Source organism: Symphodus melops (genome assembly GCF_947650265.1).
Source record: "Symphodus melops genome assembly, chromosome: 22".
NCBI classification, from domain to species: Eukaryota; Metazoa; Chordata; class Actinopteri; order Labriformes; family Labridae; genus Symphodus; species Symphodus melops.
The window spans coordinates 11,304,895-11,330,958 of NC_136712.1; the positions used below are offsets into that span (position 1 = coordinate 11,304,895).

Here is a 26,064-nt window from a genome sequence, read left to right on the forward strand (position 1 = left end):
AATGTTGGCTTGGCGATCAAGTGATGTCACACAGCTTGGACACGTGTTTCCCCCTTCCCATTCCCACATAATGGAGTCGTCCTGATACTGCCATATTGGATGGAAGTGACTCCGGGCTCTCTGGCGGTCGGACTTCCCAGGAAAGTTTTTGCCATTTTCCTTCTTCGCCCTCTCGCTGCAGTTTTGACCTTATTTCTAAAGAGAGGCGGGTCTTATTGCAAGTCGTACACGGAGGTACAGTTGTTGGCACCCCATTTTTGAGAAAACCCGGGATAAACTGATCCGGTGTGAGGAGGTCGGAGGAAGGCCACGGATGACCAAGGGATTGTTTATGTATCTTTCTGGATCTCATAAAACGAGTTACAGTCGGTGCATACTTTATAAATTGACCAATTATGAGTGGACATCCGCCGCAACGGCGGATAGCAAACATCGGCTCCATAGTTCTGACAGCGCAGGAAAATGAAGCCCTTTTCAACCACCTCGGCAGGAAATGCATCGTAAGTTTCTTCCAATCAAATAATTGCATGATTGCTGGCGAAGAAACGGCTAATAAAGCTAACTTGAAGTGTAAGTAAGAGGTGTTATGCCGGGTTTGTGGCCTGTCTTGTTGTGTTGTGGCTTCAGATGTATCGTATAAGGAACATGGAAGACTTTGAAGAGGCCGGTTTGTTTTGACAGAACACAAACAGTGAAGGAGGTTTGTGAGCACAGTGACGGTGTTCAGGCGGTGACATTTGGATAAATGGCAAAGAACGCCTTCAACTTAAAGTCTGACACACCTGAATCTTCCAGCAACCCTTTAAGTTCCGCTTCCACCTGACCGAGCAGAAACGCACCTAGCCGCGCAACACTAAAGTGGCTTTAACAGTCGGGTGTTGAGGGTTCAACAGAGCAGGGTAAAGCAATGATTTTGTACTGACATTATATAACATAGCCTGCTGAACCTCGGTTGTTTTCAGGAAGTGTGTCCACAGAGAAGAATGTGCCGAGCAGACTTGTGTGTGTGAGGACAGCGCTGACGAGCCAAAAGTCCTCCCTAATGCAGGACATGCCAAATGCAAAGTCATAAAATCTGCGCTGCCGTTTCACGATGATTGCAGACTAAACATGTAGTGCATTGTCACGACTCAACATAGTGAGATAGTCAAGTATTACATAACACTTTAAGCGTTCAGCTGAGTCATTTTTTGGTGTCCTACATGTGCACTGCAAGTATGGCAAGCCCCATATATACAACATATCTCAACCACATTTGAAGTTTACATCTGCGGCAACATTAGATTCTGTCATATTTTCTTTATATTAGTTTCCCCTCCCGATGACAGGTTCCTTTATTACTTTAACCCACCCCCTTGATATCTTAATATTAATTAACTGAATAAACGTGTTTAACGTGTAACCCTATCAAAAGGTAAACCAACGTTTGCATTTATCCATGTAATTTTTAAACATGTATAGATAAACCTAAAAAAGAGGAAAAAGTTTAAGATTTGTTAATACAGTGCAAGGCAAACCCCAATAATGGTTAAAAAAAAGAAGGAAAAAAAGACTGGAATATGAAGATTTATCTTATTGATCCCTGCAAGAGGAAATTCAGTTTTTACACGTTAAGTCATACAACACATATATAAAGGCTGAAATATAAACAGTGCCTTGCTCAAGGCACCTCAGCAATGCTTAGGAAGTGAACTGGCACCTCTCCAGCTACCAGACTAATTTTGGTGATTTGGTCTGCACTGGGACTTCAGGTACCCAAGTCCCTACAGACTGAGCTTCTGCTGAGAGCAATAAAACTGTAAAATATGAGAGCACTAAACGATACATAAAAACATGTAAAACGATGCAAATTACAAAAACAATTAAAAGCAAAGGAGACATGATTAGTAAATAATATTTTGAGCGATTGCATCACTTTTAGTGTTATAGTTTGGTGCATATTTTGTAACAGGCTGCAAGGCTGATTTGTTTGTTAGTTTGTATAGAGAACTGGCTGCAGAGGACATAAGAAGCCTCGTAGGACCATAACAGAACTTTGAAATCAATTCAGAAATGCACTTGGAGTCAGTGAAGGTAAGCTTACACTGTCATGACAGTGTTTTAGCCAACAGACTACCAGCAGATACCTGAACTAATTGTGGTTTTACAATGACTTGTTTTGGAAGATTAGTGAAAAGAGCATTACAGCAGTGAAGACTGTTTGAGATGAATATGCCGTCCTGACCAGAGACCCTTTCTCCCTTAATTTTAGACTGCATTGCCAGCAATTTGAGGGCAGTTATTCACTTACCATCCTGTGGTTGTAAAATGTTTATATTCTAACGTTGTTGCTGATGGGAATTTTCCTATTTCCTCCACATGGAGTGTGTTTGTTTGTGTCTCTCAGTCAAGCAGAAGGTCTAACTGTACGAAGCATGTTAGATTATCATGCTTAGTTTTCATCATACTCTCACTTTGAAAACGGTTATTTTTCCTGACTCATTGTGATTTAGGAGTTTGGACATTGTGTCTTGTAAATGTCTCCAAAGCTGATAAAACATGTTGCACAATCAGCTGTTATTTGAAGCCTGTATCGATAAGACACATCAGTCAATGTGTCGGTTTATTATTAACTATGTTGTGTTTACTGTGTAGCATGATCAAATCGGCTCTGAACATATGGGCCATGCAAACAACACAAAAGCGTACAAATCTGCAATTTTCCTGCAAAGTGTTAACTGTCACATTGCCCATGTAAAGGCTGCTTCCTTGTACGGTGGAGGTTTCTGTATCAAACAGACTTGTGGATCATCTTAGATTTATTTAGCCATGGTCAAATAACATACAGTAACTACATAATATACATCACAGACAATTGCTGAAACATGCTTGGCCAAGACTTCACAATGATTGACAACATGCTTCATGACCTCTCACTCAGACTCTCACAATAGTTGACATGCTGCTGAACCAGGACTCTACAGTAACTGGCCAAAGTATTCTTCTTCACATTGTTCCTTATATTCTGATAGACAGCCCACAAATACTTGACTCTGTATAAGGCATGAAGAACTCATCTCCTTGACTCAAACGTCAAACATCTATGTAAAGCAAAATCTCTTGGACAACAGCTAGTTGGCGCTGGATGAAATCTAACTCTGCTGCTGTAATGAGATCTCTTACACGTGTATGTATTACAGCTTCACAAACCTAAAAGAATTACTCTCCCATGGTTGACACAATTAAAGCCATATCCACAAATTTATCAAGATGAAGCGATCCACAAAAATATGTACTATCATTCCTCATAATCCCTTAATCGTTGTTAATTATTCGATGGATCAAAATATGGCTCGTTCTCTTTGGAAACAACCTTATGTTATTGCCATGAGCCTCTCAGGCTCCTGGTGTGAAAGGTTATTCTTCCTGTCCCATGACACGCTATGACAAGCCAGAATTGTCTGGTGGTTTGCATAGTTGGATGTCCCGCCTCTTCCTCCTCTTCTTTTTTTTTTTTTTTTTTTTTTTCCACATGAGCACACAGGTTTAGGAGGCACACCTTCCTCCACCTATTGTAACCTGTTTAAGAAAACATCCAGTGACGACGTTCTTCTGGCATTCTGGCTATCATGTCACTCAGCATGTGACCAGGAAGATTCCTCACAGTCCTACGCTCTTGTGTGTGTCTGCACGTATTTGCATTCAGGAAGAGTGTGAGAGGAAGCTACTAGAAAGACACTGACATTGTGTGTGTCTCCCTGACCAATCTAATTAAAATGCCCACCAGTGATGTAGTGGCTTTTCTTGCTTGTAGCCCTGGTAGAATAGACTGAGATTTTGTCCAACAATGATGGAACAGAATTCCTTCAGAGCGTCCTCCTGTTGCTTTTAATGACATGGAAAGAAAACTGGTAACATTTTTAGAGGCTGTGTATTGCAAAAGAAAGCCCACATAATGAGGCATGTGTTCATTCCAACAATCAAGAATTGAATGGCTTATTTGTTCTTCTTTTTAATTAACTGTCTTCATGTAAGATTTTTCATTCTAGACGTCTTACATGAATATAAAGCTGGTTTTACAACGGAAGTATGAAGAAATTGCTTAATGAAATTCATAAGTCCATGGCATATTTGAGATTTCAATCTGCCTTCTACTCATATCACACACGCATAAAGACATCCAGGGTCATGGAGCGTAGCCTCTGTCATCGGTTTGACGCATTAGTATTCCTTCTGCTGTTTTCACCATCAGCAACACTGTCTGACTGGGCGAAAGGTGGAAGGAGTCCAATACACACAGTGTGTGTGTACAGACTGCCTGATCAGCAGTCCTATCCTACAGGAAGTCCCGTGGTCGGCCCACCTCTGGTGATGTGTGCTGGAGAAGTGGAACATGCCTCCTCTTTTTTTTTTTCTCCACTTGACCCCCCTTTTTTTTCTCCTTTTTTTTTTTCTCCTTTCTTGTTTTGTGTTTTTTTTACGTCACAGCCAACCCCCTTTTAAGTTGCCTGTTGGTATCGTGCCCTCCCCGATTGATCATATTTCTCATGTTCACTCAGTCGCTCTGTAAGCCTGTTTTGAAGTTTCATCTTCTACATCTTTCTTTTCGTACATCTCTTTCTGATCTCTGTCCTCTACTTCCCCCCCCTCACCTTTAGTCATGTTGCTAGGGGTCTCTGGAAGGACGCAGTAAACTCATTATCCAAGCGTCCAAGGGATGCTCCTCATCTTCCCCTATAAAGAGTGAGACATTTTGAAGAACACGCTTGAGTTAAAGTCAGTTATTAACGGTGTGCTGGTGACATGCTAGTTCAGCTGCACAAAAACTAGCCTGTGTCAATGGATCTCTCTACTTCAGAAAACAAACTTTCTAGTGGTTAATAAACTTGTTCATTGTGTGTTATTCCTTAGGGCCAGTTACTCCTGTTGTAATCGCAATAATTTACGCAAATTTAACCGATCCCCGTGAATTCTGGGCGACCTTGCAATTCTAATCAGTCTAATCACCGCAACATTTCTGCAAATTTGACCAATCAAAATAGTTTGGCATGTCTCAACAATCACAACAGTCCCCTGAGAAAACGGCGAGCTACACGTCAAGTTTAGTGACCACTAACCAAACTCACTTACTTTAGCGTGTGCATAAAGCGTTTGTGGGCTAAAAAAAAAAACCGTTGCAGGTCCGTCCCGTCTCTGACACGTTTGTTGACGAAGGCCGCTGTGGCAGACACTGTGCCGTTACTTTTTACTGCATGTTACATCATTTGATATCGTTTTTAACCCAGCGGACACGGAGCAAAGACGATGTGGGTACAAGATACGATCTGTTTCAAGATAAAATACAGGAAATGGGGGGGGGGGGGAAAGTCAACTCGCTTTGCAATTTGTTTTGCAATTTTCGCTTCCGGCTGCAATTTAACTGCAAAAAACATTGCAAAATGCATTGCTTTTTTTTTTTTAAATAGCTGCCATTAAATCAGGCATTTTAGCCCGCAACAATCCTCCAAAAAGTCTGTGACATCCCAGAGGGGCTGCTTGGGGGACCTGCTGTAAACAGACTTCATTGACTGTGGAAAAAAAACCAAAAGGGTTATAATGGTGGCAGCCACTTTCTTATGACGTCTGTGCGTCCTGTTACCAAGGAGATCCCATTTTCCCAAGTCAGTGGAAAGGTTTAAAAGATGCCACAGAGGAGAACTACATAACGCATTGGTGGCCAATAACCTACTACAGATGTTTGTGTACGTCAGCATGTCCTGTCCCTTCCTCCACCTCCATGAGGCAAACGCTGATATCAAGTTACCAATCTCTGCCGTTTACTATTTAAAAAAAAAAAAAAAGAGCTTTGTCAGTAGTGACTTACCATGTACAAATACATACTCTCCTTTTATATTTGATATCTACGCTAAATACAACAGAACACACAAACACACAAAAAAAGAAAACACCATGTCTTTGGACACAGCTCCCACCCTAAGGCTAAAAGCTAACGGCTAATAATTTACTTGAATTGTTTCATTTGATTACAATGGATCTTATTCTCCAAAATGTAGTAAATTCATTTTTTTTCCACTGAGTTTATCTCTTAAGAAGACTCCTTTATATGGTATTTTGGTTTTTTAATTCCTACTTAAGGTTACACATTTAAATTATTTGACTAAAATCTTGTGATAATGCAAAGTTGAACTGTTTTATTCAATCATCTTCAGTTAAAGAGGAATACATATTTTGCAGTCCTTGAGCTGGACAGTTAGTATTCTTTCAATAAGCAGAAAGACGTAGAAACTGGCTGTTTTTAAAAACAAGTATCTGAGAAAATCTACCATTTTTGTCGTGTTATGATGACGTAATAGACAGAGCTCCGCTTCCTGCAGCCCTTTCGGCCTTGTCAGGAACAATCAGTGCTACAGCGGCCGATGAAAGCCGGAGGGCCTCAGAGCCTCGACCCCATTATAGTCAGTCGCTGCACTGATAAGCCAAAATCATATTATTCTTGTGATCCTCCTAGGTATGACTGATCCAAATCCAAACAATCAAGAGCTCTAATGCTGCCAATGGATGGAGCGTTTGTATGGACATGAATAAAAGCATCCTGGACAATATAAGGTCATGCAGAGAGTGAAGCAAAACTGGAAGACAAATATACAGTTTCCATGCTTGTTAAGCAAAAAACAAAATCAAAACAAAATCAGCCAACAAAGGACTAACTTGTTCCACAGCGTCATTCAAACTTCAAGGTTAGAATGTGCTTGAAAACCACTGTGATGTAACGGGTGCTCTGCATGTATTATTGTTGTGTCATCTGAGGCTAGGTGTGCAGTTTGACTTTATTTACGTAACGTCTCCACATACACCCGCCCGCCAGAACATTATGACTTCTCTGACAACGTTAACAGCACAATAAGCAGCTCGCAGAAGAATACTATTGGAATGGAAATCCCCACTACCCCCCCAAAGCATCACACTGGCTAAAGGACCTTGTGACGTTCTTAAACCTGGAGAAAATTAAGTATAATTTGAGGGGTTCACCTGAAAAATGTGACTGTGTCTGGGGCCCTGTGATCAACTATTGTAACTAATGTCTTGCTTCCTGCCTGTCTGTATACTGCTACTGGATGCCTTGAATTTCTCTCGGGATCAATAAAGTATCTATCCATTTATATAACCAAATTAAAGACACGACAGGGCAACTAAGGCCCCCACTAGTTTCTATAAAGAACTGTACGAGTGATTTGTAAGGATGAAGGGAGGGACACTTACTATGCAATATTGCTTTTGTTGTTGAATTCTTGCACGGACCTTTTTCTTTTTCTCTTTTTTTCCCCTCGTTTTTTCTCTTTTCTTTTAGTGAAGTATGGTAATGTTATTGTATTCTGTGTGTGTGGGAGGGGAGGGGGGTTTATGTGAGTTGACATCAAGAAAAAAAATGTTTTCCCTAATGATCATTGTATGTCATGATACCTTTTTGATTTAATAAATAAATCACAATAAGCAGGAACATTTGAAAAGGGTCAGAATGTGAGATATTTTGCCATGGGCCAAATAGTTAAAGCTAGATGAGAACATCAAGGAAGAACGACCTGTGATCAGTGACAGGGTCATCATTGGTGGCCAAGGCTCACAGATGTGCATTTCAGAAAAGGTGAATGCTAACGCGTCTGAACACACAGTGCATGGTAGTTTGTTGTGTATCAGGCTGTATAGCAGCAGACCTGTCAGGGTCCCAATGCTGATCCTGTCCATCACTCAAAGCGCCATCAGCGGGGTGCTGGTAGAACAGGTTGCCCAATAACAGAGGCTACAGTCCCATTTGTCTCAACACTATTCCTGTCACTATTTGGTGCATGTCGTCCCCGTCTATCGGCCCACCTTTCCCCTCTCGCTCAAGCTTTCCTTTTAAATTAAAACCAAAAGCCCAATAAACTCTCTTTGAGCACCTACAGCGGGCATGTGCACATCAGAACTGGACAACAATGGAAGAAGGTTCTCCTCTGGGTTCGAGGTGTTGACCCTGCCTCAACATTCCAAGGATCTCTATCCAATTGAGCATCTGTGGGATGTGTTGGCCTGACCATCCTGAAACTTACGGGACTTAAAGGATCTGCTGTTTAACGTCTTGGTGCCAGATACCGCAGCAAACCCTCAGAGGTCTAACAGAGGTCAAGGCTTGTCATTTAGGACTGTCGAGAGGGATACCTTCACAACATTAGGCAAATAGTCACGATGTTATGGATGATCAGTGAAGACCAATACAAAAAGCCTTTCAAAATCTTTATCATCTATGCTGGGAGATGTTTGACTGTCCCTGTTTGGGTCTTCAGTCAGTTGTAAGGAATCAAAGAATTATGTTTTCCTTTTAAAGCAGGAACGTTTATCTGGAACGTTTGTAAAATCTCTGCATGTTTATTGTATCACACAAGTTTCCATTTTGGTTTCTGTGTCCTGTTCTTCTGAAGTACTATTGTACTCAATGTGATCACATTTATGACACTAGACCGATCCCTTCATTTTCAAAATACGGCTCTACTATAAATCTGAACAACTATGAATGTGCCACAACATTAGACCAGTTAAAAACAAATTTATGTAAAAAAAAAAAAAAAAAACAAGTCTGATCCTCAAGAGTATGAAAATGTCTTACCGGTATTTAAAATGTCTCCCTCTGCATATGTGCTTAATTTAAACAAACAGCGTAAAGCCTTGATATATGTTGTCTTGAAGTTTGCCATAATTCCTGGAACTACTGAATAAAAAGGCCCCAAACATCAGCAGGCATTTCCCTTGTTGATTCTCCTGCTTTCATGTGTGCAGTAATGATGGCTGTTACCTTGGACCCCTTATGGAGAGAAAATCCCTGCAGCCACCTGTAAAAACCTGCAGGAGGCTGATCTGCTCTTGTGATCGTGTGTGTGTGTGTGTGTGTGTGTGTGTGTGTGTGTGTGTGTGTGTGTGTGTGTGTGTGTGTGTGTGTGTGTGTGTGTGTGTGTGTGTGTGTGTGTGTGTGTGTGTGTGTGTGTGTGTGTGTGTGTGTGTGTGTGTGTGTGTGTGTGTGTGTGTGTGTGTGTGTGTGTGTGTGTGTGTGTGTGTGTGTGTGTGTGTGTGTGTGTGTGTGTGTGTGTGTGTGTGTGTGTGTGTCACAGGTGTGCTGACTGGCAGCGTTTCTTTGCTTTTAAGCACTCTTCAAAAACACTCCAAACTTCTTCAAAGTTGGTTGAAAAATAAACATCTTGTAGAGTATGAAATGGCTTAAATTAAGTAGGCGCCATCACACTATAGTTCTATAGTTGTAGTTCTATGGATCCCTCACAGATGTCAGACTTCAGGAGGTTTACATGCCTGAAATGTTCTCATCTTTATATATTACCAGAGTTGAACCAGCTTGAACCCATTGTTGAGGATAGTTTGTGTTCTACGTGTCAAAGAAGAGGACATCAGACATCTCTCAAAATATATATATATTTTTAATGCAATTTTGTTTACAGTACATAAACTAATCTGACTTACTGTCCGTACCTCTCTGATCTCATGCACTCTCCTGATACTCGATGTCTCCATTTATCTGAGGCGCTTGTCAGACATGTTGAGTTGATGTACTTTATTCTGACAACTGCAGGGCAGAACAATTAGACCCTAACAATGTTCCTGTCACTCTCGTCAGTCAGCCTGTGGTTATATGATAATACATTTAAGCAGCCCTTCAATACCTACATGAAAGGCATTTTAATAGCAGATGTGCGTGAGCTTTTATTCAGAAGAGAAGAAAGTGGCACAGGCTTTGATGCTGCAGTGAAATGATAAGTTCTTTTGAACTTGAGATAGACTAAGTTTTAACATGCTTTAAAGCAGGAGTACTGAACTGGTGGGTTCGGTACCCATAAGTGGGTTGCAGAGCTGTTTTTCAGAGGTTCGAGAAGGTGTGTCTGGAAGAAATATTGTATCAAAAAGTCAAAGGAGCATTTTTTATTTATTTTTTTTAAACAAGATTGTTTTATTCCACTTGTTTGTTCTGTCACACGTTTTACCTTCTGAGGTCCAAACTGCACCATTTTTCATCAAATAACATCTGAAGAGTTGGCGGTAGGTCCTGAGACTTAAACATTTGAGAACAACCGCTCTAAAGCCTTTGCCTTGTTCACTTTTAAAAGAAAAGAAAGCAAGATTTGTTTCATTTAGATCGTCCTTAAAGGTGGCTTCACTCAATACCTGACTCGTGGGCTTTCGGACATAACACAGTGGAGGCAAGGAAGGAAGATCCATAGTGAATTAAAATTAGAAAGACCTCAAAGTCACCACAGTGTGGGGTTTAATCTTTGCTGGTGTTCATGTTGTTGTGCTATGCTGCGTTATCTTCAACATCACAGCTAACATCTGTTTATATGTGCAACATGAGCTTTATGGATTAAGGTGGTTGATAAGTTCTCAGGGACGCTGAAGTCCTCAATCAAGTCCTCAGTGTTATTTATTATAAATGTTATTTTAACCACCTGCACGATGCCTTTCTCTGAATTACGAACACACCTAATGTGGTATCCTTTTAGCAACACAGAATAAGTTAGACTCTCTCTTCCTCCCTCCCTCCAGTCGTTGGCCTCAGCGGTGGTCCAGGTGTTTACAGCTGACAGGAACTCAAGCTGGAACAAGAGATGCTGCGGCGTGGCCTGTCTGGTCAAAGACAACCCCCTACGATCCTACTTCATCAGGGTCTTTGACATCAAGGTGAGACAAACACAGCTCTGCACATGAATGGTTACACCACTGGTTTTTTCTACCGTTGCATTTGGAAGGTAACAGAACGTCTCCCACCACAGCGAATACCGTATCCTTTTAAAGCTGCTTTGTTTGTCATTGGAAACCTTTTCGTACCTCCACAATAAATCCCATTTTACCAGTTCTGTGCTTCTTCTTTTTTTTCTCCTCTCCCACAGGACGGTAAAGTGATGTTTGAACAGGAGCTCTACAACAACTTCAGCCTCTACCTCTCCAAACCATACTTCATCACATTTCCTGGAGATGTGAGTTACCCTCTTCTTCTTCTTCTTTCGCACATCCTCCTGCGTTATTACAAATCTGTGATATTCAAGGTCCATGCCCCATTTTATTCACAGGCAAAAATGGCCTTTATTATCATAGGGATAATAATTATATCCTTTAATTTGTTAGTGTCTTTCTCGACACTTGAATTAGTGATTACATGTAGTCATTGGGCTTCTCTTGAGTATCTTAACATTAGAAAGAAATCTTAGGATTTCTATTAAAAACATTTGACACATTTTGATGCTTCTTTCATTGTGATGTGAAGAACATTTGAACCCGTTTCACAAGCTGTTGCTCATCCAAACAAAGCGCTCCTGTCTGCCACACTGATACAGCACTGACACATTCATAACGGGATGATGTAATTTAGGTCCAATCTGTGTTTTCAGGCGTCAACAAGTGGAATAAAAAGTCACACTCTAAACAAAATCTTGCTTCGTTTGAGCAGATTCAAATTCAGAAATAGTTTTTAAGTCCTGCCTATTGCAGAAACTGTTCACTTCAGAGTAAAGATCTGTACAACAAAACTGGAACACACATGTATTAAGCTAACATACAGATAATTATCTTCTTTGACATTTGAATCCAGACAATATATTCCTATCAGAGACTTAGTGATGTCTCCTCCTGTTCTGAAAAACAACATTGTGTGTTGAACTCCGAGCTTTCTGAGAAGTCTTAAGCCCTTGATATGGCAAGATGTTTGTATTTATGGAGCAAAAAGCTGAGCTGGCGGCTCAGACTGCAGCAGACGAGGAGCTATGTGGAAAATGCAGACGGTGATGATAAGGACAGTCATGGGGGGGAAATAGGTTCAGAACTCCAATCATAGAAATAAGTAGGTTAAGTAGTTAGTTGGCACTTGACAAAGAGTTTAATTGACCTTATAAATGTATAATCTCTTTCGTGTGTGTGTGTGTGCGCGTGTGTTCGTGTTCACAGACATGCCAAGTGGGTCTCAACTTTGCCAATGAGGAGGAGTCGAAGCGTTTCCGCGCCCAAGTCAACGAGCTAATGGGCAGACGACAGAGGAAAACTGGTACCACCTCACTGCTGCTGCTGACTAATATCAAATCTCACTTGCTCACTGAACTCACTGAAAAAAAATGGCATGATCTGCAGATTTTTAGCCTCATTCTTAAATAATTCTGCTTGATGCAGATTTTAATGTGACCGTTTCAAACTTTAGTTTGTGTATGATCTTAAGTTTCTATATTTGGCTTGAAATGATCCTGATTGGTCTGACTGTAGGAGCACAAAATCAAATACATTTTGTTACTTGCCATTTTTGACAGTGCTGAACTACAAAAAAAAAGTCTTAAATGAGTTCATAAGCCAAGACAATCCATTCCTTTTACCAAAGATTTTTTTTTTTAAAGTTGATTAATTTCACCTTGGTCTTTTAACGTAACCACCTGATTTTCTTCTTCTAATCAGCTGCTACCTCCCTACCCTGTCGACACAACCTTTGCTAACAATTCACCATTATAAAACTGAAAAAACATCAATACAGTGCTTCAATGAAATTCACAGAAACACAATTCTACCTCTCAATATAAACACGTTTCATAAACGTATAAACATTCTCAATTTTGGTACTAAAAGAAAAACCTTTGATTCATTGTGTCTTTAACACTAAAAGAGATGACTTTGGATATGCTGACTGACCTGAGGGGGGTTGAGTCAGTTACAAGTTGACATTAGCTAGATGAATAATCAGCTGTAATAAAGACTCATGAACATTATATGTTCCAGTATGATAGGACTTGTTTTTATTTTGCCCTTTTTGTTACAATGATGCATAAAGAGCACCGACCAATTCAACTTTCAAACTTCAATCCTAAAAGGCGACTTAACAAACTTTTGCTGTCTAGCATCACTTTAATCTTTCTGGCACTCCAGTTTTTAAAATTCATCGTCACTTCCTTGATTAAGACCGTCCAGCTTCCTTCTTTCTCCTGCGGATCATTTCTTGAACTTTGCTATGGATCCTTTTCTCATCTTTTCCTCTTCATCATTCCGTATTGGATTCTTTATTTAATTGTTTCTGCCTGGAAAAACTCAAAGATTGTTCTGCGCGTGTGCATTTGCGCGCACGTGTGTGTGTATGAGTGTGAGAGAGAGAAAGAGAGAACCTGATTCAGGTCTCCTAAATACGCTAACAGAACACTTTGCCTGATAACTTTTTTCAAACAACTTTCCATTAAGTGCAGCACTCGCACATTCCCGCCGGGCCGCTTCTTAAAAAGCCAATAAATTCTCTTCTCTGCCCTTTGACTTGCTCACAAGTATTCGCTTCTCACTAACACAAGCCTCCACTGAGCGCAACAATTGTAATGATTTCATTTGTCTGTGTCCACAGAGAAGAGACGCGACCCTCCAAATGGTACGTTCTTCCCATGTTTCCTGTCAATAACTTCAGAAATACATAGAAGGGTGGTGTAAGACCAGAGACAGACGTGACGGTTTGACCACTTGCGTGTCCCTCAGTTTGTTATGGTAGATGAGAGGAAGAGCAGGATCATTCATGTACTTGTGTGTGTTACTTGGCAACAAACTCAAGGCCAAAAGTTCCTTTCCCTTACATTTTGGAAACTATTCAACATCAATATATATTGTTTTAGTCTATAGTGAAAACTGAAGCCTGGCATCACAGAGATTTGGAAACCCAGCAGACTGATTTAAAACAAAACAAAAAATCTTATTTTCTATCTCCTGTCAGCAAAGTATGTGCACATAAGCACGGTACTCAAACATATTAACATAGAATAGCTTTGCCTGCCGTGGAGTCTGAATCTGTAGAGCTGATGACCTTCATTCAGTGGAGTCTGCTGATAGAACAGATGGGACCCATTTGTGAATATGCACATTTAGTCTGTGTACATACAGCATCAGACACACAGCACACTTCTGCACAGGAGGGAAGCAATTTTGACATACAGGCAGCACGACTTGACCCTGCTCGAGTGTGTGTTAATGTCTTTCCCACAAAAACTGATGCTCATGTTCAGAGCGGCTTAACAGAATTCTGCCGTTGGACGTTTCGCTTCAGTACACATGCTGTCAGATGCCTTATATGGGCATACAGGATGTACATTGAGCTATATGGTAACCCATTTTGGACTTATTTGTGCCTTTGTTTAAAGTCAGATTTTCAGATTTGTGAATCAAAGTGTGTATTCTTTGATGCAGCTTTCACCCCCTGTTGGAGAGGGGATTTAAAGAGACGTGTTTTGTTCCTTGGCCAAATGATGCTGCCATGCATGACAGAAACTCTCATTACAATCTTAGATTTGTCATAAACGGTTTAACCTTGATTTTAAGTACATCTTGTATGTGAATTGGTTCAGTTCCAAAGGAGTCATACTTGTTCTCCCAAAGGAATATATTCTTCTTCTGCTGGTCTTGTTCCCACTTTCCATTATTGTGTCACATTTCTATTTCAGTCTCTCGTCTCCGGTCTGCTTCTACTTTCCTTCTCTTCTGACTTTTTCTCCCACTGCCCTTTCCAGCCCTTATCTTCACCCCTTTTGTACTCATCTGCCCTCTCCTTATTATTTGTCCTCTCTGCAGCTTCATCATGTCGTAGAGCCCTCCCAGATTAACGTGGGATTACGTACGGATGGGGTTTTAATGGTTATGTAAAAATCCAGCTCTAAGTCCAGAATGATTTGCTGGGATTAGATCCATTTGTGTGTTTTGCGGGCTAGAGGGAGGAGACAGTAGAGGAGGTGGGTGGAGAAACGATCACAGCGAACCAATCCGAGCATGGTGATCTACGAGTGCACCCTGCTGAGGTGGAAAGTCGAACGGATAAAGAAAGAAACGATGGAAAATAGATGCAAAACATGCAGAGCTCATGCAGACAGAAGCAGGGAAAATGGAAATTGATGACAATCTTGTGCAGAAGAAAGCTGTTACTGTGACGGAAGGAATGTAAGAGGAAGAGCAAATTTGGCCAGCTAAGTGTTGGCTGCTTCATCTCCCTTCTGCTGGCATATTTGGACGTCTGCCTCACAGCTTAGACAGTTTGTGAGTGAGCTCCACCAGATGTCTGATGAGGATATTAAGTCAGTAAACACAGACTGTTGCAGCAAATCGGAGACAAGTGGGCTTTTTTCTCTCTCTGCTGTCTTTTTTTTTTGGTTTGGGGGGGGTCGAGTTTTAGAAACTTTTTCTGGTTCAGCTGAAATGAAACATTTTCCTTGAGAATCTTGGAACCTTCTACCAAAAGACAACGAGATAAAGTGCTTTTACACTGCATCTGGTTCATGAAAATATTGTCTGAGCCTCCTGGATGGTGAAAGCTTTCTGTCTTTGCTGAGAAAAAGCACTTCAGACCAGTGTGGCATTCAAAATTGAACTAGGATCCTCCCTGGTGTCTCCATCGATGAACCTATTGCTCACGCCAAAGAAGCTGCGACAATGATGTTCTGCACCACCTTCCTTTCCGCTCCCTCTGAAGAACTGAATTGTGAGGGCAGTGCAGCAGGAGCAGGAGCAGGAGGAGGAGGAGGAGGAGTAGGGGCAGCAGCTTCTGGAGGTGGACGTTTGAGCCCAGGGAGCTGTCTGTCTTCTTTACACTGCCTGGTTCTACCGCAGGACGAACTTTACCCATCCCTGTCTGACCCCACTGCCCGCCTCTCAATTTGTCCCAGAGAGCAGAATCACAGCCTGATGGACAAAATGTTCCTGGATGTCAGCATGAGAACCTGCAGGGAGAGTGACAATGGATGTATTTGGGACAAGGTGAGGAGGAGACGCAGCCGGTCTGCCTCCCCTTCGCCAAGTAAAACTCGGAAAAATCCCTGTAGTGAGAGTGTTAAAGGTATGTGCTAAGGCACAACACTGGGTTTATTTGCAAAGTAAAGAAGCTTCCGTGTGATGTTTGGTGACGTGTGAGTATGTCTGTAATCCCTGTGCACAGACCAATTGAATTGTTGTCTTTTGTTTGGATTGATGTTGAGATATAAAAGTGATCATTGTCACAGTTAAAATAGAAGAACAGTGTGTGTTTAATCCAGAGATCTTGTGGCACTGTGTCAATGATCTCCTATGTCAATACAGTGAAAGCATATGTTTGCAGAGCGAACAGTGATGACTATTTATTGAAACCTGAGCGTTGACTTTTATATCCAGCTTCAGTCACAACCTGTTTTGTCATTCACCGAGTGGGAGTAGCAGTAATAAAATGATGATGTAATCCCAGATGTTCTAAGGCCCTTTCACACCCACAAACACCCCTCACCCCCACCGCGAAAAAAACAAAAAGTGCCGACCCTCTCCAAACAGAGTCTGTAATAGCCATTAAATGGAAGATTATATAATTAGAGGAACACTGCTGGCCTTAAAAAGCCCCAGCTTGGATTTCAGATGGAACTATAGCCCATGTTTTTTTTGTATGTTAAAATGCTTTCAAACCATCTTTTACACCTATCATTTGTAGCTTATTTTATGAACAAAAAAAAATGCCGTCATATTCCTTCAAATGAAATGAAATTTCTTTGTTTCAATCAAACTGTCAACATCTTTGAGATCCACCTGCTGTTTTTATAGAAACTAATCTTTTTGTGTCCATTTTCTCTTAAAGGTCCAACGTTGCCCATGGCCACCGTCGACATCAAAAACCCAGAGATCAGCAACACACAGCGTTACCATAACAACTCTCAGGTGAACAACATTGTGCACTCCTCCTTCCCCAAAAGGGAGAAAAAGGTTAAAGGAAAGAAGAAGAAGCTGACCAAGGCAGACATCGGCACGCCCAGCAACTTCCAGTGAGTCACCACAGACAAGGATTATACGGAAAATTTATCACCTCATTACACATCATTTAAATCATCTAATTAGCATGAAACCACTGAAAAAATGTATCTTTGGATGCACCATTTTCACATAATGGAGCAGACAGAAAGAAACAGTCAATGATACAGTCAGCCATTTCCTAATATCCACTTACTTCCCACATTTAATATGTTAGAGATGTCATTGTAGCAGAATTTTAAACTTTGATTAAACACTAATAAAAGAAGAACATTGACACAAAAATATTTTGATGTTGTAATGAAGAAGAGAAAAAAAAGGAATTCCAGCCACTCAACATTGAACATGGCTTAAAGGACCAATCTGCAAACTGACGATGGGGAAACAAATTTCAAACTAATCAATTTAATTAAGAGCTTAAATTCTAACTGAGACCAAAACGCTGGATATTGTTTGTATGATTCTGCAAGGTAACAACAACGACACTGTCTTTACAGTTTATTACATTTAGGCTTTTGATTACTTTTATTCAGAATCTGATCTATAGGGTATAATGTGATTATTCACTGCACGGATTGTCCTGCATTATCAGTTAGTGGTAGCTCTCATTATCTTCTATGAGATGCTGCAGGCCATGTATTGATATCCAGAGTGTTTGGGGGGATTTTTTATTATATTTTTTTTTAATAAAGGGAAATTCTACTTTTAGGAGATTTTTAAAAAGCATTTCTTAAGCCTTATCCTCCATTTGTGTTTTTCTTTCTCTCTCTCTCTTTCTCTCCCTCTCTCTCTCTCTCTCTCTCTCTCCCTCCGTCTCTTTCTCTCCTTCTCAGGCACATTGGGCATGTAGGCTGGGATCCAAATACAGGCTTTGATGTAAGTGCAATAAAAAGATTATTAATGTGCTGGTCTGTCTGCACATGTTGGGAGTATGACCTCTAAATGTTCTTCAATCTTGGCCTATAGTTTATCTGTTAAACAGCCACATAGCCTTCTCCCAGAGAGATTTTTTTTTTTGACATTTTTAATACGAGCTGTGATGTATTAAGCCGAGCAGTGTGGCCAAGTCATCAGAAGAGTTACACAAGAAGATTTCAACCTGCATCTGCATAATCCATGGACTCGTTCCCAAAAAAAAAGGTCATCCGTAATCATGCTGGAGGATGAGTATGAGATCACGTAGGTCATTGGACTTACTCAGTCAGAAAATGATAAAAGATAAAAAAAAAAAAATGCAGGTGATTCAGTTTCAGAAGTCGATGCTTTCAAAGACGATTTGAATAGTGTGACGTCAACAAATCTTTCTCAGCTCTTGAATCCTCAGGCTTTAAAGTAGAGTGCAGATGAGGGGATATAAAATGAGCAAAGGATAACTTTAAGTCTTTACGGTCTTTAAAAGTAGCTTGCCTGTTCAATCTTTAAATCATGGATACTTTAGCTTAAGTAGTAGCCTTTTTAAAATGATAACCCATTCCCATAAGCAGTACAAGTCTTAAATTCTGATACACGGCGACTGTAGCAACTTTAATTCACGTCAGATTACAAAAAAACAACAGTTGTTGTGTTAGGAAATAAAATACAAGATTGAGCTTACAGTAAGATAATCATTTAATTGTGTCATGTGTGGCTTTACTTCTTGTCTCTGTTTCTGAGGCAGGTAAAATGTAATATATTAAATTAATGATCGTAAAATCACTGATTTGAACTTGAGTTCAAGCTTTGGTCACTGATCATTTTATAACCTGACGTTGCAACCAAACACCACCAGATGGCAGCATAATACCTTGCACTGTTGTCTAACTTTGTACTGTTCTACTGGGAAAATATGTCTTTCAAAACACAACAATGTAACATTACAAATGATATAACTTCCCTTTTCACATCCTCCCTGAAGGAGTAGTCTAACATCCGATGCCAAACGTGGCCAACCTCTTTCAGACAGGACTTTCTTTTATTACAGATTCCGTTTATTCTCATCTATCTGCATACATTAAAAAAGACAGAAAAAAAAAACACATGTAACATATAGATACAGAAGTATACTTAAAAAAAGGACTGCAATCAATTTTAAATGTACAGCAAAACAATGATCCTAATATGAGATAGCACAGTTTGAGACATGCCAGCCAAATAACGTGTTACTGAGCTCAAAAGCTCATAAATACAGCTCTTAAACCAGTGACATCACTTCACAGATGTTAACATATTGAGCATGGAATTATGCACATGCACAAGTGTGCTTAGCAGATGTGGCCATATAACGCTGCTCTGTTACAGTATGAAGCTGATGGTGGTATAAATGTAATTTATATTAGTATTACTGTAACATTACAGAGCACAACAAATGTGCTTTGTTTTACGGCCTTTTTAGTGTCACTGCATCCTCATCATCCAATAAATTCAAGTTTTTACTCCTGTGGTATCACTTCCATGGTTCACATTGATGCGTGTCTTTCTCCAGTTGAATAATTTGGACCCAGAGCTGAAGAACCTGTTTGACATGTGCGGCATCTCTGAGGCTCAGCTGAAGGACAAAGAGACCTCCAAGGTCATCTATGACTTCATTGAGAAGAAAGGAGGTGTAGAAGCTGTCAAAAATGAGCTACGGAGACAAGGTAGGAACAATGGAGAAATAAAAATCCTCAAATTTAGCTAAGAAAAGAAGTAGAACCGACCAGTTAATCTGACTCTGCTGGTTTCAGTGTAGCGTTCTGGCATCTTTTTTTTTTTTTTTCTTTTTCGATGAGACTGTATCATTATAGAAGACAATCTAACCAGTGTGGTGGTTCTGTCCCCAGGTCCGCCCAGATGGAGCGGTAGGTTTATTTTGATGCATGACCTGCTGTGACAGCTCATGACTGTGCATGTCAAGTTGGACTATAATCTGATCAAAATATAAAGTTGCGGAACTTGCAGCTACTGAATTGAAGAGTTTGCTGTGTTTCTTCTTGAGTTGTATGATACGTCTTTCGCTCTGAGGCGGTATAACTCCTTCTTGAGCTATTAAAATCTTTACATTTCCACATTACACATCCTTCCTCTGGTAATGATTGCATTGTGGAAAAAAAAAAGTTCCAATTTCTGTCTAAATGAAATGTGCTTTAGCTTTTGTCCAACATGTTGTCAAATCTATGCATATACTCTGGTAGAAGGCTGCCCCCAGTGGCTTCATTATATAACTGCATGATTCATTGATACGTGCAAGAATAAAGAAATGGAATGCATTTTCATATGCAGTGAAATCTTTAAATGAACTGTTTCACCTTCATAAACTTAACAAGCATTTTTCATCTTTCCTGCTTAACTTCCTTTTTAGCCAAACTTCCTTTTCTGATCCAGTAGATCCAGGGGATCCTATTCTAACTGTTTCACATTAGGGGCTACGCAACCCTCAAATTAATTTTTCAATAAATAAAGAATGAAACAGATCTCTCAACAATCATGTCCAACTTAAAAAACACAACAAGTTTCAAATTATATACAAGTTTGGAAATTTATCAGCGTCGAAACATCTAAATGTGAGAAAAATTAAGTCTGAAGGCCTCTGCACACCTTTCCTTGCTCTTGTCTTGTTTGCAGGAGTGCACAGACCCCAATTCTTTTTCAATTTAGTGAAAGAACAACAAAATCAACTACACTTCGGGATCACTCTGCATGATACGAGACGTTTTGTCTCATAATGCCAATTTTCACAATAAATAGAAAAACAAACGCAACGTGCTCCGTGTGCAAGGTGTAGGTGCGTAAGAAAGGCCTTTAGACCAATAAGAAAACTGAGCTTATTTACATTCACAAATGCAGCCCACAGTTTTTTTTGTTTGTTTGTTTTTTTTTTTTTCACTTACTACAACGTGAATTAAAACAGGCTGTAATTTTCAAATGTAGCTTGATAGAGATGATTTGACATCCAGGTCTTCCAGCTGCCCCTTTAAATCTTAATGTTCCTCAAGACTTCAGTGTGAATCATCCCAAGTCATGATTGCAACTTTTTCACTTCTTCTTCTTCTATGGTTTCCTTTTTAGCTCCTTCACCCCCTCCATCCAGAGGCGGCGGCCCTCCTCCCCCACCACCACACCACAGCTCAGCCCCTCCTCCTCCTCCTCCAGCCCGGGGGAGAGGTGCCCCGCCACCTCCTCCACCCTCAAGAGCGCCCATCTCTGCGCCCCCTCCTCCTCCTCCATCCCGACCAGGCATGTCTGCTCCACCACCTCCCCCGCCCAGCCGTGGCTCCCTCCCACCTCCCCCTCCACCAGCACATGCTTCAATTCCTGTGGCGCCTCCCCCTCCACCACCTCCCCCCTCATCTTCGATGTCATCCAGTGGCGGTGCCCCGCCTCCTCCCCCACCTCCCCCACCGCCTCCTGGCCCCCCACCACCAGCTCCTCTGCTGCCAGTAGAGTCTAACGGAGGAGACAGTGGTGGGCTCGGGAAGAATTTGCTGCTAAGTCAGATAAGAGAGGGTACCAACCTGAAGAAGGTGGAGCAGAAGGAGAGGCCGGTGTCCAGCATTGGCAGAGACGCACTTCTGGACCAAATCCGACAAGGAACCAAACTGAAACCTGTCAGTAGTGACTCATTATCTCTTTGAATAGGCTGTATCAATCTCTATCTTGAGTTTTAACTGAACTGCTGATTGTGTTTTATTTACAGAGGGACGATAACCCAGACTCAGCCCCTGCCACCCCTGCCCCATCGGCAGGCATTGTTGGGGCTCTGATGGAGGTGATGCAGAAAAGGAGCAAGGCTATTCACTCCTCAGGTATATTAAAAGACAGGAAACGCCTGTGTAAACTAGCATAACATATCATTTTTAATTCCTACTAGAAAGGAGTTTATTTCACAATTTATCTGATAGGATCCAGGGGACTCGACTCCTGAAGTTTTACCCTGCTTCTTCAACCTTAAAAGAGTTCATTGACACCAGATGCAGCACTCAGACTTTGTGTCATCAACTTAATGTCAGATGACACATTTACTACTTCCTCCTTTGTCTTTATCAACCTTGTGATTCATATGTCTTTTACTTTTAGTCTCTGAAATAAAAGGATGGGGGTTTTTCCGAAAGTTATTTACAGTCTTTCCTAAAAACAAAACGTTCAACATCCATTAGATTTTAGCCTTTAACATTACTTAAATGTATTCAATGTCCTCAAAAATGTTTATTTCCAAATTTAATTGGCAGATGGTTGTTTCATGCCTTCTTTTTCTGTTTCTCTGTCTTTGTAAAGCCATTATAACTTGGAATACAAGAAGTGAACTTTATGTTGAAGTTGTTGTTGATGAAGTACTTGCTATTAATGAAGAAGCTCTTTAAATCAATGCAAAGAATTACCAAACTACAAGTATACTTCATACATTTTAGGTAGGGCTGTAACAGATCATAGCTGATCCATGATCTGTTCAGCCCAAGGTTTGAGCCTCACGTGATTTGCAAGTTTTTTGCAGACTTTCACGTGTGGTAAAGTGTTGATATTGCACCATATGTGGTGACTTCACTTCAAAAGATGCTTCTTTATTTAATCTGACTGTGTTGGCATTCATTGTGATGGTGTCAGCTGGTGGAAACGTGACATCAATCAGAATTGTATTGTATACTGTATTGTCAGTAACATAACAGCTGTTGTGTATTCTGTAGCTGCAGACTTAGCCAAACAAACACATTCATGTTGCTACTAATCGTTAGTTGTTGCTATTAATAAGAGCGCGGTCACACTGGCCATCCTTACCGTGCCATACTCAAGCACGACTGCACCCATGCTATGCCATTCCTCCACTAGCCAGCACGGCGTGCGGTCACACTGCATCAGGACTAACCATGCCTGAGCATGATTAGCTCTTGTACATAACGTCTAAAGGTCACATGTTCAGCTTTTTCTGGTTTTATATATCTCTTTAATGTGTTTTCCAGGTTTCTTGTGCATGATCAGGCACATCTAACCCCTTGAAAACAAGGTGATACACCTCAAGGGGCCTATCCCAATATATAATAAATTTCAACAATCTATGTGCTCAAATTCAAAGTCCACGGAAACGCTTCTTCTCTTACGTCCTCCAGTTAGCAGTGGCTGCATATAACGCTCGGTCCCTGAGAATAAACGTTAGTTATCAGCTTAAACTATTGAATATAGTGATGAGTAGACAAGACACATGAAGTGGTTTTTAGTGATACCTAATGTGTACGAGTGTGGCACGGTACGGAGTGGTCACACTGGCCAAACGAACTGGACTTTAGGGTTGAAGCTGGCGTTGGCACGGTTCGGATTGCCTGTGTGACCACACCCTACGTCACTGCACTTAAACTCTGTTTTTCTGTGTAATCGTCCAGCTGTTTCAGTCGATCTCTTGTTTCTTCTTTTCTTTCACAGATGAGGATGATGAAGATGATGATGATGAAGACTTTGAGGATGATGATGAATGGGAGGACTAACTATATTTTGGAGCTCCCTTACCTCAACCCCAGGATGATTATGACACTAAAATCGTTCATGTCTTTAAAAGAAATCTTTAATTTCACTCGTAGAAATGTAAATGTTCTATCAAGTTGCTGTATATTTTTGTTGCCTTTATGCTTTTTTTTTTTATTAATCTGTGCAATACCTCATTTAATCTGTAAATGTTTGTCATTCTCATATCTTAGGTTGTTGTTTCTTGGTTCCTTGTCACGTCTGTCTCCGTCAGCTCTTCTGTCTCTTTTATAGCAATATTTCACATATCTGGGTTAAACTTTGTTGGGATTTATCCATCTCTATGCATCTCTTTCTCCTCCCACGTCCCCAACTTTTTCACCTCCATCTGTCACTCGGACATCGTTCCTATATGTGCTGCCTCCTATCAGCCCATCACACATTTTCCCTCGCTTGTCACTCTTCCATGTTCCCACTTCCCAGATTAACGTGCAGTTTAACATCAAGCTGTTTCTCAAATCGTAGAGTTGAATGTTTCTTTCTTTTCTTTTCTTTTCTTTTGGTCACTCATCGAAAGAGAATGCTTACTAAATAAGTTGCCATGAATCCTTCATCAATCATGTGTCATCATTGTTTGTTGGGAGAAGAAAAATAACTATTTTCATACCCTATTGCTCTGTAGTTTATTTTTACGTATTAAATGATCCTAGTTTAGAACTCATATTTTCTTAAAACAAAGAGAAAAAAAAGGAAAAGACTCTTGTTGGAGATGTTAGCTTCATTGTCTGTCGACTGTAAATTAGCTGCAGATTTTGAGTCTTGTTATATTTTTGCACAGAAAGGAGATTTGCTGCATGAATACAGGACATTTTCGGGTCTGTATCATAATGACATACATTTTACGCTTTAAATAAGGAGGAAAACACTTGGTAATCAGCATATTAAGCCGCTTTTTCCTTTAATCCATAACACTACAGTGTACAGTATACAAATGGAGGTAGCCCATGGATGGCTATCTGTTGTGCATTTAGTACTTTATATAGTCACTCACTACAGATTTAGTTGAAAATTGTTTTTTCTTTTTTTTTTTTTACAGTAGCAAACATTAATGAATGACTGTTTGTTGAAACCAGGTCATTGATCATGTAAAGCTTAAGGAATAAAGACATTTGTTTTACCCACCTGATGCTTATAATGGGTCTTCCTGTTGTACATACTAAGTGCTGCCATAAGATCCAAGGTGACTTTCAGACAAGTATCAAAGGTTTCTTCTGCTGAATAAATCATGAGGTGTATAATAGAATTTTCTTAATCAAACAAACAATGGTTAATTTTTCTTTTAGCACATATTGTAGCGTTTGAATATAAAGCAGGCTAAGTTTGCACATTCTAATAAACTTTATCCTGTTAACAATGCTGAGATTTGGTTTTGTAGGGCAGAAACATCAACACAGTGTTAGACATTTACAACAAAAGTACAAGACTTAATTGTCAATAGGCTATAGTTTAAGACTGATTCTCTCTTCTTTTTTTTCCTCAAGCCACTTTCCCGAAAACTAATATTTCATGTTGTTTCTGTCTGTGAAACAAATTGCCTGAACAGACCTTTTTGTATTTTGTGCATAAGAGAGAGGAATAATTTCATTCAAGCATGTAGTTTGAGTGTTTTGTTCTCTTGTGTGTGCATGCATTATAAATACAGGCCTCATCACCAATAATAGAAAGACAGACTGAGCTGGACAGAGCTGGTAACAGCTGAGAAGAGGATTGTCACAACCTTACCCTGACCATTTCATCCACTGAGCCTGGCATGAATGAAAACTGGTTGAGGGATGGATAACAAGTACAACTAGTAGATCTCAGAGGCAATTTGTTGGAGCATGTAATGTAACAGTCCTGAATATAAACTTAAAACATCTCAGGGAGAATTAAACATGTGACATAATAGTGACCACAACAATTCAATGCCTCCACGGTTTATTTTGAGTGGATGTGCACGTCAGCTGGCACCATACTAGCCCTATATCAGAGTTCTCTGCAGCAGAGTTTATGGGAGGGATTAGAGCAGGTATGGCACTTTCCACTAGTGGGGCAGCACTATTTGGGTACAGTGCTTCCATAGAGACCCCAGAAAAACAAGGGCAGGGGCAACAAGGTACAGTTTGTCTTGGACTTGATTTGCTCTTACAGTCAGTATCTACTTTGTAGCTTAAAAGTTAACCAAAGTAATCTGAAAATAGCATTCATCATGAATTTCAGTTTAGACATGATCTGCTAATACTGTCTTTTTTAACACGATATATACAGGGTGTCTTGTAGAATAAAGGTAACATAGAGCCACTTATTTAAATTGCACTTGGTGATAGATTTGCATTCTAGATGTTTTTAATAGTAGATTAGTTTTAATCTTCAATACTTCATACATTAAGTGGAAAGGAATGTCAAGGTTAAAGTGTCTTAATGTTGTTACTGAGAGGCTTATAGGATATTCAGTCTTAAAGAAGTAAATGCAAACACACTTAACTCACTTTCAGTTCAGAGAGAGGTATTACATTTCCATGAAACCCGTCTATCCATCCGGAAGATGATCTCACATAGTGAGTATGAATTCAGGGACCCCATTTAAAAGCCACATTTAATGGCTGATCTTATGGGAGGACCCATTATATTTTTTTATCATTAAAGTTGTTGCTAGTTCTGTTTTATGTCCTTTCATTGTTTTGGATCAATACACCAAGTCAAATTCCTTGGATGTGTAAATGTTCTTGGCAATAAAACCCAATTCTGATTCTAATGTTGACAGTTTGACAGCTATGACAAAGTGCAGTGCTTGAGTTGGGAAAGTTTTATTCTTCGGACATGTCACCAAAGGAATGCATTGTGCAA

General features: G+C 40.3%; 1 protein-coding gene across 3 annotated transcripts; it reads left to right on the plus strand.

Moving 5' to 3' along the window:
• Window positions 1–24,360, plus strand: LOC306818183 (actin nucleation-promoting factor WASL-like). Of its 3 annotated transcripts, XM_079335566.1 has the most exons (11): window positions 1–500; window positions 10,561–10,695; window positions 10,905–10,991; window positions 11,956–12,052; window positions 13,376–13,399; window positions 16,604–16,787; window positions 17,607–17,649; window positions 19,235–19,388; window positions 20,797–21,335; window positions 21,425–21,533; window positions 23,140–24,360. In XM_079335566.1, the coding sequence occupies exons 1-11, from the start codon at window positions 396–398 to the stop codon at window positions 23,199–23,201; spliced, it is 1,539 nt and encodes a 512-aa protein (XP_079191692.1). In that variant the 5' UTR covers window positions 1–395; the 3' UTR covers window positions 23,202–24,360. The 3 variants fall into 3 exon arrangements, with proteins under 3 accessions (XP_079191692.1, XP_079191693.1, XP_079191694.1); XM_079335567.1 differs by lacking the exon at window positions 13,376–13,399 and having other exon boundaries at window positions 6–500; XM_079335568.1 differs by lacking the exons at window positions 1–500; window positions 10,561–10,695; window positions 10,905–10,991; window positions 11,956–12,052; window positions 13,376–13,399 and adding an exon at window positions 13,418–15,841.
• Window positions 24,361–26,064: the final 1,704 nt, after the last annotated feature.